This window comes from Argiope bruennichi, chromosome X1 (assembly GCF_947563725.1).
Source record: "Argiope bruennichi chromosome X1, qqArgBrue1.1, whole genome shotgun sequence".
Classification (NCBI taxonomy): Eukaryota; Metazoa; Arthropoda; class Arachnida; order Araneae; family Araneidae; genus Argiope; species Argiope bruennichi.
In genome coordinates, this window is record NC_079162.1 from 21,853,749 (window position 1) to 21,866,624 (window position 12,876).

At 32.5% G+C, this 12,876-nt stretch overlaps 1 protein-coding gene across 2 annotated transcripts in view; it reads right to left on the reverse strand.

Moving 5' to 3' along the window:
- Positions 1-12,876, reverse strand: part of LOC129958340 (collagen alpha-1(I) chain-like) — an 84,261-nt gene that overhangs the window by 61,321 nt on the left and 10,064 nt on the right. For both annotated transcript variants that reach the window (XM_056070759.1, XM_056070758.1), the window contains exon 2: positions 2,029-2,214. In XM_056070759.1, the coding sequence (XP_055926734.1) occupies positions 2,029-2,214 (186 nt within the window). The remainder of the gene's footprint in view (positions 1-2,028; positions 2,215-12,876) is intronic.

Here is a 12,876-nt window from a genome sequence, read left to right on the forward strand (position 1 = left end):
AAAACAACTGAAGTCAAATTACTGCTGCAGATTGTTAGTGATTTTTGCATTGCCTTGTTACAAAATGTAGTTGCCCAATTACTGGACATATTCTTAAGTCTGTTTTTAAAGTCAAATGTTACTATCAAAGCCAACATGCAAAGTTCGTGGTTAAGTATAATGACAGTATAAAGAATAACAAAGGAACTGAAACTCTTCTACTGAGAAAAAAGGATTTACAATGAATTCTGGCTAAGCTTGGATTATTTATATTGTGGAAGTTTAATTGAGGCGTTTTGAAGGATATTAGTGAATTCTGGCAAATGCATGCAACAAAAACACTCTTTTTTTTTAAAGAGTACAGTTTGGTGGAAGTTCCTCTAATGCATTAATGGTGTTATCTTCGGGAAGTGCTATTATTCCATTAGGATTAAGTAACCATTTTGAGAGACCATATCTACTTAGTGAACCAGATTTTAATTTTTCAGAGTTTCACGAGCCAGGAAGATAACACTCCCTTTGATTGAAGCTCGCCTCCTATAGGGAAAAAAAAATTATCTAATTAAAGTATTACTGAACTATTGCTAAAATTGTAACAAAGCAGAGTGAGACTAACTTCTGCTCTCCCATCTTTTCTGACAATAACTTTTATGAATAATATAGTGAAAATGGAACTTTAGTAATGATATAACGTAATCACATAACAACAGGCAGGATTAAAGATATATGCCATGCAATAAGCAATAAGAAATCTAAATTTTTAAGACGCTTCCTTCATTTTGGACTATACTTATGTGTGTAATATTTTATGTTTTAAAGTAATTCGAATTAATGCAAGAGAATTCGCTACTGCTAGCACAGTTTTCACAGGGAGGAAGGTTTTCAGATGAATTGATATCAGATAAGAATTCAGGTTTCAGAAATGTGGAGTTATTAGATTAACATTTAACATGCGGAGACTCTGATGGTACAAGCAGAGTCACTATATAACTACACTTGAATCACAATCCAATGACATATATACTGAAGCATTCGATCTCCACTTCTGCATCAAAGATCATGTAAAACATGTTCTTTTAAGACATGTCTTGGTTTGTGGACGAGCGACTTGGAACTCTAAAATGGACGAGATCACGCTTCTTTATGTTGAAGATAATGCACGTTCCAGTAAACTAGCAGTTGTTTACTCGCCGCGTCCTCACCTGGAATATCTTAAACTCAAATCAACACCACCCATACCATGTATGAACAGTTACTGTAGCCTAATGACTATGCATTATAGGAGCCTTCCATAATGGTAGTTATCCTCATTTGTCAAATATTATATCCTACCGTCTCTGCGGGTGGTTGTTGAATGAAGCTTATTCTGCAGGGAGTTATTTTATCAGCTCTCTAATAACATTACGATTGTAATCCTGCATTACTATTTGATCCTGATTTGCCTTAGATTAAACCTAACCCTCCCAGAAGTTTACACACGCGGTAGTAAATCACTGTGTATTTTATTCAGAACCTGTTTATAGAAATATGATTAATTTATTTCTTGATATACACAATCTACTAGCTTTTAGAAAACATTATAGTGAAACATGAAATTCTTTCTAAGCATTCATGAATAAATATACGAGAAATAGCGCCCAAGATTCATATGAATTCACCTGAAATGAATGTTTTAAAAGGACATTTGTAACAAGAATCGCTTATCACATTTCATCCCGAAATTTCTGATTTTTTTTAATCGATTTACACTTTTTTTTAAAGAAATGGGTAACAGAATTCATACTTTCTAAAAAACATCATTCTCAAGCATTTTATTAGAAACAGAGTATTAGTGTGAAACGATATTGGGGATGATAGGGAGGTGGAAATGCTCAGAGCTAATGCTCTATTTTCTAAATGAGAAACTTTGAGTTAATCAATCCTTTTTGTTTCAGAGAAATGCTGAAACTTGAGTATTCTTAAACTTTTCTTTGAAAAGTTCATTTCATTTCGATTCAAATTTGGTACTTAATTTAGAATATAAAACTTAATTGTAGTTATTGTAGTTACCTGCACAAACAGGGCAGCATTTTCCTAGAGGTATGTACTTCTGAGTTTTACATTCTAAATCTGGACATTCTTCCGTATCGCAAACGGTATTACCCAAGTAACATCTGCAAGATGTACAGGAATCCGGTTTCCATTCTTCTTGGTCAAGATACTTTACACCGTCAAAAATGCATACAGTTGCGTCATCTGTAAAAACAAATATTCAATTTATTACTTTATTCAAAAACAAATATGTGTAATACTGTAATATACAGCATATGTGACAAGAAAGTGTTGAATATCTAAAAACTAAATCATCAGAAATACGAATGCTTAAATGTAGAAAAGTTAATTAAGAGTAGAGACCTGTAAGTGTTTGATTTCTGAAACCAAATTAAAAAAGATAACACTCATTTTTGGTTTTCGTTCGGACAAAACCAAAAATTATTATCTGATTATCTTTCACGGAAGTATAAAATGAAAGAAAATAAATAATATAATAAAAAAGCTTCTATATTTGATTGAAACTATAATACTTCTGAAAATAAGGCTATTTACTGATTTCATTTCTTAGATCCATGTTCGTTTTGAAGCTACACGAGAATACTTTCAGGACGTATATAATAAAATTTGAACCATGGCCGAATGACAAAGCCAACATATGCATTGAGAAGGCATTCTCTGAATTTCCAAACTATATCGAAGGGAAGGACGCTTATCTTACATAAGACCCGTAAACGCGATAGGTCTTCAGCAAAACTGGGTCTTGAATTCTTCGTTCTCTAACTGCAAAACCTTGATTGCTACCATGCCACTGTGGCCCAAAAAATTTATTGAGGTTATCGTAACAAATAATATTGATTTAAGTTGACAGAAACCTAATTACAAATCTGTATTTTTTAATTTAACTTGAGGCCAAGGCCTAAAACATGGAAAAATTGTGATTTTCACCAATTGAACACGGAAACAAATTTGAGTAGAGTAGGATTTCAGTCACCATCTCGTGAAATCATTTTGCTTGTAGAATGAACTTAGAGAAATTACTTATGAAAGAGAGTTAAGATTCATAAAAGAATATTATAAGCATCTTCATGCTGTAAATGGAAAATGGTGAGCCTTACTTTATAAGCCTGATTACATTATAAGCCTGCCTCCTCTTCATTTTTATTCTGTTGCATACCGACATATTCATATTCAAAAGCTTCTTACTAAGAGTATTTTACCACTGGTATAGCATCTATATTGTTATCTTAAAATATCTAGTTGAAAAACAGCTACCACTTTAGGTATGACTTTTAGATATTCGGAAAAATCATATAACAGAATTAAATCTAGACTAATTCAAGTAATCTATTATCGCACAGATCGTTATTGTGTTATCTTTTTCATATTGGACAAATAAGAAGTTCTGAGAAAAAATTTTAGATCCTGCTTATTGACAACACAATTTTTAATAAAGTATTAAGGTCCTCTTTTCTTCTCATTATTCAATTTGCAACATGTCTTAAAATAAAAGAAAAAATAATTACAATGTCATAATAAAGCAGAAGAATTTAGTATCCCTCTCATCTTCAAATATTTTATTTCAATAAGCACAGTAAGAGTGAATGGTGCTTGTAGTATAGCAACTTTTCCGCTTCTACATCATATCTGACTAAAAAGTATAATAAACGCAATAATACTTAATTTTTGCGTTTAATTTTCCTGTCATGTTATAAAGTAACAGCAACAGCACCTCTCAATTCAGCTGGGTAAACAATCGGGAATCCAAATATGATGATTGTTTGACAATTTTTTCAGATGCAGTTTTTTGCTATAACATTGTTATAAGTTGCTTTTTAATGAAAATGAATGTGTTGTAGTTTTCTAAAACTAGTTGTTTCAATTACAGTAAAAGAATTTGTTTTGTCATTTATATGAAATCAAATGTTTGAAAAGGCGAGTGACTTTTTGATGATAAATTGTTTGCCTTTATAAATTTATTTTAATTTTTCAAGTAATATTAACCATTTTTAAACATTTAAGGAAGTTTTGTAGTTAATTTTAAAACGATAAGAGCATCTAATTGATTGTTTGAAGTATAGAATGAAACGTAAAACAGAAAGTTAAGATAACAGATGATTCAGTTTGTTTAAAGATTTTCAATCCCTTAATAAAGAAAAATACTACACTTTCTCAAATGGTAATGATAGTATGAATTCTCTGTTGACGAATGAAGTAAAAGAAAATATTGACGAGGAAACTGTTTTAACAAATTAGTATGCTGTCCAACGTTTTTTCCTTTTCTTTTTTCGTAACAACGCAATATTTGGTATTTAATATGATGACTACTTTTATAAACATTTTTTTCATATACGCAATATCAATTTCTCATTTTTGGCATATATCTAAAATCTTGTTCAGCCTTAAAACTGTTAATAGACATTTGTTGATAGACTGGAAAGTTTATTTCATTGTTGACACTGATTAGCAATACAAAAGCAATGCTGCAAAACTAAAGTTCTGACTACCTCAGTTAAAGCTGAAAAATCAGGGGAGAAATCGAAGACTGCCTGCTGCTTTGAGGGCAGTTAAAAAATTAGCGATGACCTCTATATTGATTAAGTTGCTAAACTCTAGGATTTGGTACAAGCAAAAATTCAAAGTACTAAAACCTGAGAATTAGTTGAAATTTTTCAGCCATCATACGGAAACTATTGAAAAGAGATTAAATGTCTGAAATCTCGATTTGACATAGATAATCACTTAGTTGAATATTTTGTTCCAGCAGAGGCGGCGGCAGAGATTTGCAGAGGGGGGGGACAAGACAAATCCTACAGGGGGGTAAACACAGTATCTCTAATTTGGCTTCAAAACCAATCTTAATAATTAATTTTACATTTAATTAAAGAAAATAATTATTTAGTTTCTTTTTTATTCAAATGCTGATTCTTTCTTTCATTGTTAAAACTTTACAAAGGTAAAAAAATGTTGTTTCTTTTACTGGCCATCAAAAAATTGTCAGTATTTCAATTTATTACAGATAATTTACTGTAGCCTGGTTGAAAGGTCTCGGTTTCGGAACCCGTGGGCTTCAGGTTCGAGACCCGCTTCCACTGAAGAACAGCCGCGTACGCGAGCCTGGTGCACGCTGTATCCGTCGGGATCAAACACCCTCTCGATGATACGGTGTGGAAGCTTAGATGGGGGTGCCAGCTTAGGCATTGTCCTCGTTATCGCGGCTCAAAATTACGAGGTCCGTCCCAAAATAGCACTAGTGTTGCCTTAAAATGGGAAGTTAATATAACTAAATTACATTAAAACTATGAGACTCCTGAGATTTAATTTTAGAAAAAATATGGTTATATTGCATTCTATATTGTAATATAGGGATAGAAACGCAGATTGTGCCATGCGTGTCATGCCAAATGAACAAACGCGTGTTCTAATTATTTTATATCAGAAGCTATATAAAATGAAGGTTGAAACAAAAAGTTTTATGAAAGAAACGTTTTTAGAAATTAATAATAAATATTCGATAAAAAAATAATAAATAATAATAATAATAATAATAAATATAAAAAAATGATAATAAATATTCGATGCTTTCCCAATTATCGATTTTTCAGCATAGTCCCCTACCTAAAATATTTGTTAAATAAAGATTGCAACAACGAGCGGGAATTCAGAGGTGTTTCGAATCCGAGGAGAATAGGTGCGCGTGCTCAACAAAAGTTTACTATAGTTCGGATACCAGCAATATAAAATACGCAAAAGATACACTGATGTTGTTTCTTAAGAAGGTTGGAGAAAATATTTTGTAAATATATATGCAAACTTACTATTTTATGTAAGATATGAAAAATGGACTGCTTAAACATTAGATACCGCATGTATTTGTTTTTCCAATATATGTTCAGGCTTAAAAAACCAATTCATTTTATTAAGAATCAATTAGATCTTGAATATGAATTCCCCAATATCCATTTTTAGGCATGCGTTCTTATGGTTAAGTACTTTTTTAATTCGAAATTATTCCAGTTAATATTACTTCCAAAAAATAGTTTTATCCCCTCAGTTGCATGCATTAGTTTTTCTTAACCTTTTCGTATAAATGACGAGTCAGCCTTGCGAATGGAATTATTAAATTTTTAATTTTTAATCTGCAATTAAGTGAAAGTATTAAGTAATTTAAAATGCAAAAATCACTTGAAAATGCATCATTACCTCAAATGTTCTTATATTATTCTAGGGATTAAAATAATAATAATTGTCCCGAATAAGATCTGCCATCTAATAAAGGAGTTAAGTAAATTCGTATATCAAGGGGTTAACGTGTTATATATAAATATTCTATGAATAACTATTTTAATCAACAAGACATCTTTATTCAAAATCTTAAAAATTTAGAAGGATTTGAAATTGTATAGTTTTTAGTGAGAAAAGCAATTGAAGGAGAAAAAATAAATAAATAAAAACGTTACGTTCCCCGATTACATAGTCATAATAATGAATGCAGAGTCTAAAGAATTAGGTAGTAACTTATTTAACAAATTTAGTGAATACTTGGATAAACTCTCTTAGTGCAGCTAGAAAGCTACCATACCACAAGTATTTTTTTTTGTCGTCATTTGCAGTCGGTAATAATTCTTTAGTGTACTAATTGCACACTGATAAATTAGATTGCAAAAGGAAACAGATACTTTACTGTTAAATAAACTTAATTTACAATTATACAATTTATTTACTCCATGATTTATAATGAATTCTACAGCAAAGAAACTATTTTTAGCATGCATATGTGCAAGCGAATCAAAAGAAAAGAGCGTTTTATTAAATTTAGTTTAACAATTAACTAGATTTTAATCAGACAATTCTCATAGTGGAATGAATTAAATAAATTTATCAATTCGTTACCGAGGAAGTAACAATTAGATGAATAAGATAACAATTGATTTTAGATCTTGAATTTTAATGAAGAGTTATGGAAAACAACTCTATCGTCCTATTCATGAATAATATAAAAGCATCAATTTCTCTAACAATTCCACTGGCAGGTAATCGAAGAGCTCGATGAAAACAATTTTTTTCCCATAATCTATGATAAAATCTTAGTCGAAGGATAAAGATTAGTGGGGGAAAATATGACGTCTTATTCACTTGTCAGTTTATTGATTATTCTGCTAAATATGGTATAAATTATATACTGAATGAACATGATCGCATTTAAATCAGATGACAGAATTTGGGCTTAACGTCGTCGACAACCACCGCATTGAATTCTCAGTCGACAGATCAAAATTTTTTTGGCAAAATGCGACATGTCTTATGCCTTATTCACATGTCGCCTTGTCGGTTATATTACCAAAAGTAGTGCAAATTAAAAGCTTGAAAGCCTATGAAACCTTTCTCACCGACGGGGGGGGGGAGGACGAGAGGCTTCCGATAGGGGGGAACCCCCCCTGCTCCCCTGATACCACCGCCTCTGTGTTCGAGAATCCTTAAAGTTGACTTTGATATTTAACTCGGTAAAAAGAATTAAGAATTGGAATTAGATGTCAATTCACGTGAATATAAGGCTACTGTCAGTGCTTGATGATCTAAAAAATAAAAATGTACAGGTTGCTTTTCTTTAAAAAATATCAATCAGCAATTTCTTGTAATAGCGTAATTTTTTTTTATTTATTTTGACTATTGAAATAAAGTAATGTCAAATTGATATACCCGTCTTGAACGTCGCCTCAGAGGAGCGTTGCGAATGCAAAATATTAACCTTAAAGAGAAACTAGTGAAGCTATCAACGGTTTATCACCGTACTAAAATTCAACTGATATGTTTAGAGACTACAGAACATTAGTCACTACAGTAAAATACGCCGCCATGTTGTTTCTACTCGTCGAAACATGAAGAAATCTTGGCATCCGGCGTATCAATACCCTTGTTGTACCCACCTCGGCTATTACGCCATTATTGAAACTATATCTAGGAGTAACAGCCACATGTCTTCAACGGAGAGGTATGGTGTATCATAATGATAAAGTGCCGAGTTTAATTTAGTTACATTGACATCCATTTGAAAGTGACACTTGGAGTATTTTGGGACGGACCTCCTAATTTTGAACACCGGTCAGATGAAAAGGACGACCCCTGAGTTGGCAAACCCTCACTAAACTTCCGCACCACGTCACCGAGAGGGCGTTTGCCTCAGACGTTAGATTTAATGTGTACCAAGCAGGTATACACAGCGAATCTTTAGTGGTATCGATCCTGGAGCAAATAGTTGGCCAGCTGCAAAAACTTTAAAAGTGAATCGATGGGAATGTATGTTTCATAGGCTAATAAAACATTTTTAAAAAAAACTTTCCTATCGTTTTAAAGAAGTCAGCAGTATAGTCCGGTTTTCAGATGCCATATCCCTTTTGAATTAGTTGCTGTAATTCACAATAAAATCATTTTGAATGTTAGAGGAATAATACTTTTTTAAGTTAATATATTATTAAAATGTTTATAAATGTATTTATGCAAAAGAAAAAATAATGAAAGATAAAGTTTGGTTGACATCTCTTTCGTTTCTTTCTTTAAAAAAAATGTTATTTTGCTGAAATCATTTCTTATTTCATAATCATTCATGTTTAAAATTGTGGTTATTACTTGTAAAAGATTAAAAATCTTTCTTTATTTTTAATCAGTATTAGTTTGATTGAAAAAAATAATACTTGAGCCACAGAAGTGGAAAAATGTATTGAAAATCTGATGAATAATTTAGAAACTAGAGAAAGAGACAAGTTTTTCAAATATAAGTATAATATGAAAGAAGCCAAAATTTGGAAACAGAACTTTAGAATATGTTAAAGAATGAAATGAGAAGATCGAAATGTAAATTTTTAAAGGACCATTCTGTAAATCTGTGAAAAGTGTCCTCAGTAAAGCAAAGCAGTCGACAAAAATCTAAGTTGACAGAGCGACATTGTCGCGTATTGAAGATTAACACCCGAAAACGAAGACTGCACAGCGACAGTGATTCAGAAACTGACAAAACTGAACACAGCAGCAATGAGAACAAATAAATCGTTCAGACAAATCATGATTTACATTACCATCGGACGCGCATTTATCTGGTGAACACCAAAGGAGCATTTCATGTTGGCTGTCTTGTTCCTACTTTGAAGCATGGAGAGAGCTTTCTGATGGTATGGAGCACGATGATGTGGCTTGGGGCCACTCATAATCCTGAGGTGGAAGATCACAGCCAAGCATCATCGCAGATATATTCACGCTATACTCTGAAGAATGTCATCTTATTCAAATTGACAACGCCTGTATACATATGGATAACTGTCCTCAAATATGGTTAGATGAGCATAATGATGAAATGGAATATTTCTTGCTGTGTTTTCAACCTCCTAATTTCAATTCCGATGTCGGATACAAACTCAAAATCGATATAAGAGATGCCTGTACCCCTACTAATAAAAATCGTGTAATTCACATGTGTTCCTATTATTTTTTCACATATCTGGACAACAACGAAAAAATTTGGGAGCACAGATAACATCTAAGTCTCTGAAATCGCAAAATGATCATTCACTATCAAAAAAATTTTGATTTTAGAAATTAGTTATCCTCAAACCAGTCGCATTCCTTTTATTACCTTTAACTCCATGAGTTCTGTAGATTCACAAATAAAGAGTCTTCATTCTGTCATCTCCAATGTTATCCATCAAAATATATACATTTGTCAAAGAATTAGCCATGGAGGATTTTAGGTAAGTCAGTTTCTTTGTTTCCACAGCTTCCATTAGTATCGAATTTTTTTTTTCTTTCTTGTCGTCAGTTTCCTTACTTTTTTTTCAGTACTTGTCATCAAACAGCTTCAAATAATTATTGACAAACGATTTTCATTCATAAAAGTCATGAGTAAAAGTAGATCCCAAGGTAGACTTTTTTTTAAATATCAAGTGTTAATTTGAGGTTAATAAAAGATTATTGGCAGAACGAATGCTACTTCAGTCTCGTTTTTATATCAATTTATATAAATTAAATTATTTCAAATACATAAAAAAAATTGGTTTTTATGACATTAAAATCATGTTCCCAACTACCCCGCGATGAAAATGATGAAGAGAAATTCAGAACACTAACCTGTTTCTTAGAAGAAAATTGAAGTTCCCTTGCTACTATTACATCTAGTATATGCAAGAAATTTAATAACTTACCTTGAAAATAATCGTTGTCGATAATCAACAATGAAATTTTGGAAAGTTTTGGCTTCATTTTTTCGATATACATTTTACAGCATTAAAAAAATCGCTATAAGTTATCACTTCAACAAGCGATGAATGTTTACTTCTTACTTTAAAGTGTTTAAATCAAAGCACATTCTTAGCAGTTTGATAAATTCTAGCTGCTGTGCACTATAGTGTCTGATACCAATTATTCTTTTGTTCCCTTTACCCAACTAGACCCCATATTTTATAAGATTGAATTCATTGAACTCTGATATGGAATTATATCGGATTCAGAGCGTGAATTAATTATACTGTTACGGAACTTCCACCACTAAATCCGTTAAGTCAACGGGTTCGTTTGTTGTGAGTGTATGGTGTCAGCAATCAGCTGGCCTCAATATCGAATAACGACGTTTATTAACACGTCGACACGAATACACAGCCGAGACGTACACAAGCAATACACAGCAGCTCACTTAGAACAAACAGCAGCCCACAAGTAGGTATCGGTAATAAACAACAACCACAACTCACAAAGTGGTCAGACAGAATTCAGCAGGTGGAGGGAACCTACGTAGCTATTTGCTAAGGTCTCTCCAAACGCCTGCAATTCTCCACTGTCTCCTCACTTTAGCTGTATTAAACTGCCGACTCACTACTATATGATTGGCTACTCCACACATGACTAGATGCTGTTTCTATAATAAACTCCAAGATTCGGCGTACAGCTCAATTCACCAATCGCTTGAGCTCCACTCAACGCCTGCGCTTCGCTGGATGGATCCAACTAATTCTCTGTTAACTCCTTATACAATTCCACATCAAATACACGACTGCTTTAAGGCTTGGACTGTCGGCCTTTTATAGTTTCCGGAGCAGGGCAGAGAAGGTTCTCGAACAATCCAGGATATCTCAGCTGCTATTGACTCTATGACCAAAATTCTTGAAGATTCTAGTATTATCCATTTTGTCGACAAATTCATTGCCAAGTCGTCAAATGGACGCCAAGCCTGGGGGTCACCGATCAGCATTCAATAGAGCTGATCGTAAAACTATCTTTCCAGTGATGGAACTAATTGTGCTGGGAAGCAACATTACAGATTCGTAACATTATTAAGACTAACAATTTCAACTTATCGTTTGGTGGTGTTAGGAAAAAAAAACCTTCATTAGAATAGGATTTGGTTCGCTAAGGCATTAAATTTTGCTTCAATAATGAAAATAAAGAAATCTACTCACAAAATATTTTCTGATGAAGAAGAAAGACTTGGAAATGATTGATTTACAAGACAAAAAAAAAATAGATAAAAATTCTAAGAAATTATAATATCCTCTGAAATATTTGTCTTTTTTTATGAAAGAAAACTTGAACACTCCTTGTGCTGTTTTAAGATAGCATGCAGAAACAATAATAGAAGTTATATCTAAATATAATGACCTAGAGGTGTGTTCCAGTTGCATTTTTAACTTCTCTTTTGGCTTGGTTCTGTAAGTTTGCAAAGTGTGAATGCATAAAAGTGGCCAAACAGCCTTAACAAAATGCATGCTCAACACGGGGATCGTCATTTCCAATTAAATGTCGGCTAATTATTTGAATGAAAACGGGTAAGACACATTAGATGAATTGTAGTAGCTCATGTGTTCTTAACATAAATCAAAGATTTTTGTAACATTCAGAGTTCGCTCGTACAATCATAATTAATATCTATTCCTCTCTTTTATGTACCACTTGAAAATACATTTCTTTCGTGCTTTTCAAGAAAATTAAATCTATATTCGGCACTCACTTTATAGCCAGAATTTTACTGGTGAATTAATTGAGCTTAACTTTTGCATTTAACAAACTAACAGGCTTTCTTTAACCAATGAAGAATCTTTCTTTAACTTTTTTTAGATATCAAGGAAATATGACAAAATTTTCAATTTCAAACACACTGATTTATAAAAAGAGTAAAAGTATTTGTTATAGAGTGAAGAAGTGGCTGAAATTTTAATGCACGATATTGCTTCGCTTGCAGAAACAGGCTTACTTCGCTGTATATCTAAAGCCTTAGGAAACCAAATTAATTATTATCATATTAAGCGAGTACAAGACCATTCTCAGTCCTCGACAGCTGCAGTAGCAGTTGTTTTTCTACGAGGATTACCCCAATGCTTAAGCAAAGCAAATTCCTACCATCATTTATCGTGTTGAAGTATATCTCAACGCATTTCCAAGATCACAGTGGTCTGGTGGCTTAGTCCCAGCTACAGAAAGGAGATTTCCCTGCTTCGATGCCCATTCCCACCAAAAATCTACCATATGTACAGAACTGACGCACATTAAATTTTTCGAGGACATATTTCTCCCGCTAGTGCGATTTGGAAACTCAGAGGAGGATTACAGAATCTTTTGTTTTCTTTCTCATTTAAATATGGTTCCAAACGCGGATGTCCATTTCAAAATAACCCTCGTCTAGCTTTAAACCAGACTTTAATCTAAATAAAGAAAATCTAATATGATACTGCAAAAATTTAACAATGCAAATAGAAAAATTATAAAATTATATAAAATGCTCTTAAAATACGGTGCGGATATATTAAGCATTTCTTTTGAAAAATATATTAATTGAGACATGATATGTTTGCTAGTATTACTGCAGAAATAAAATTTATGGAATTA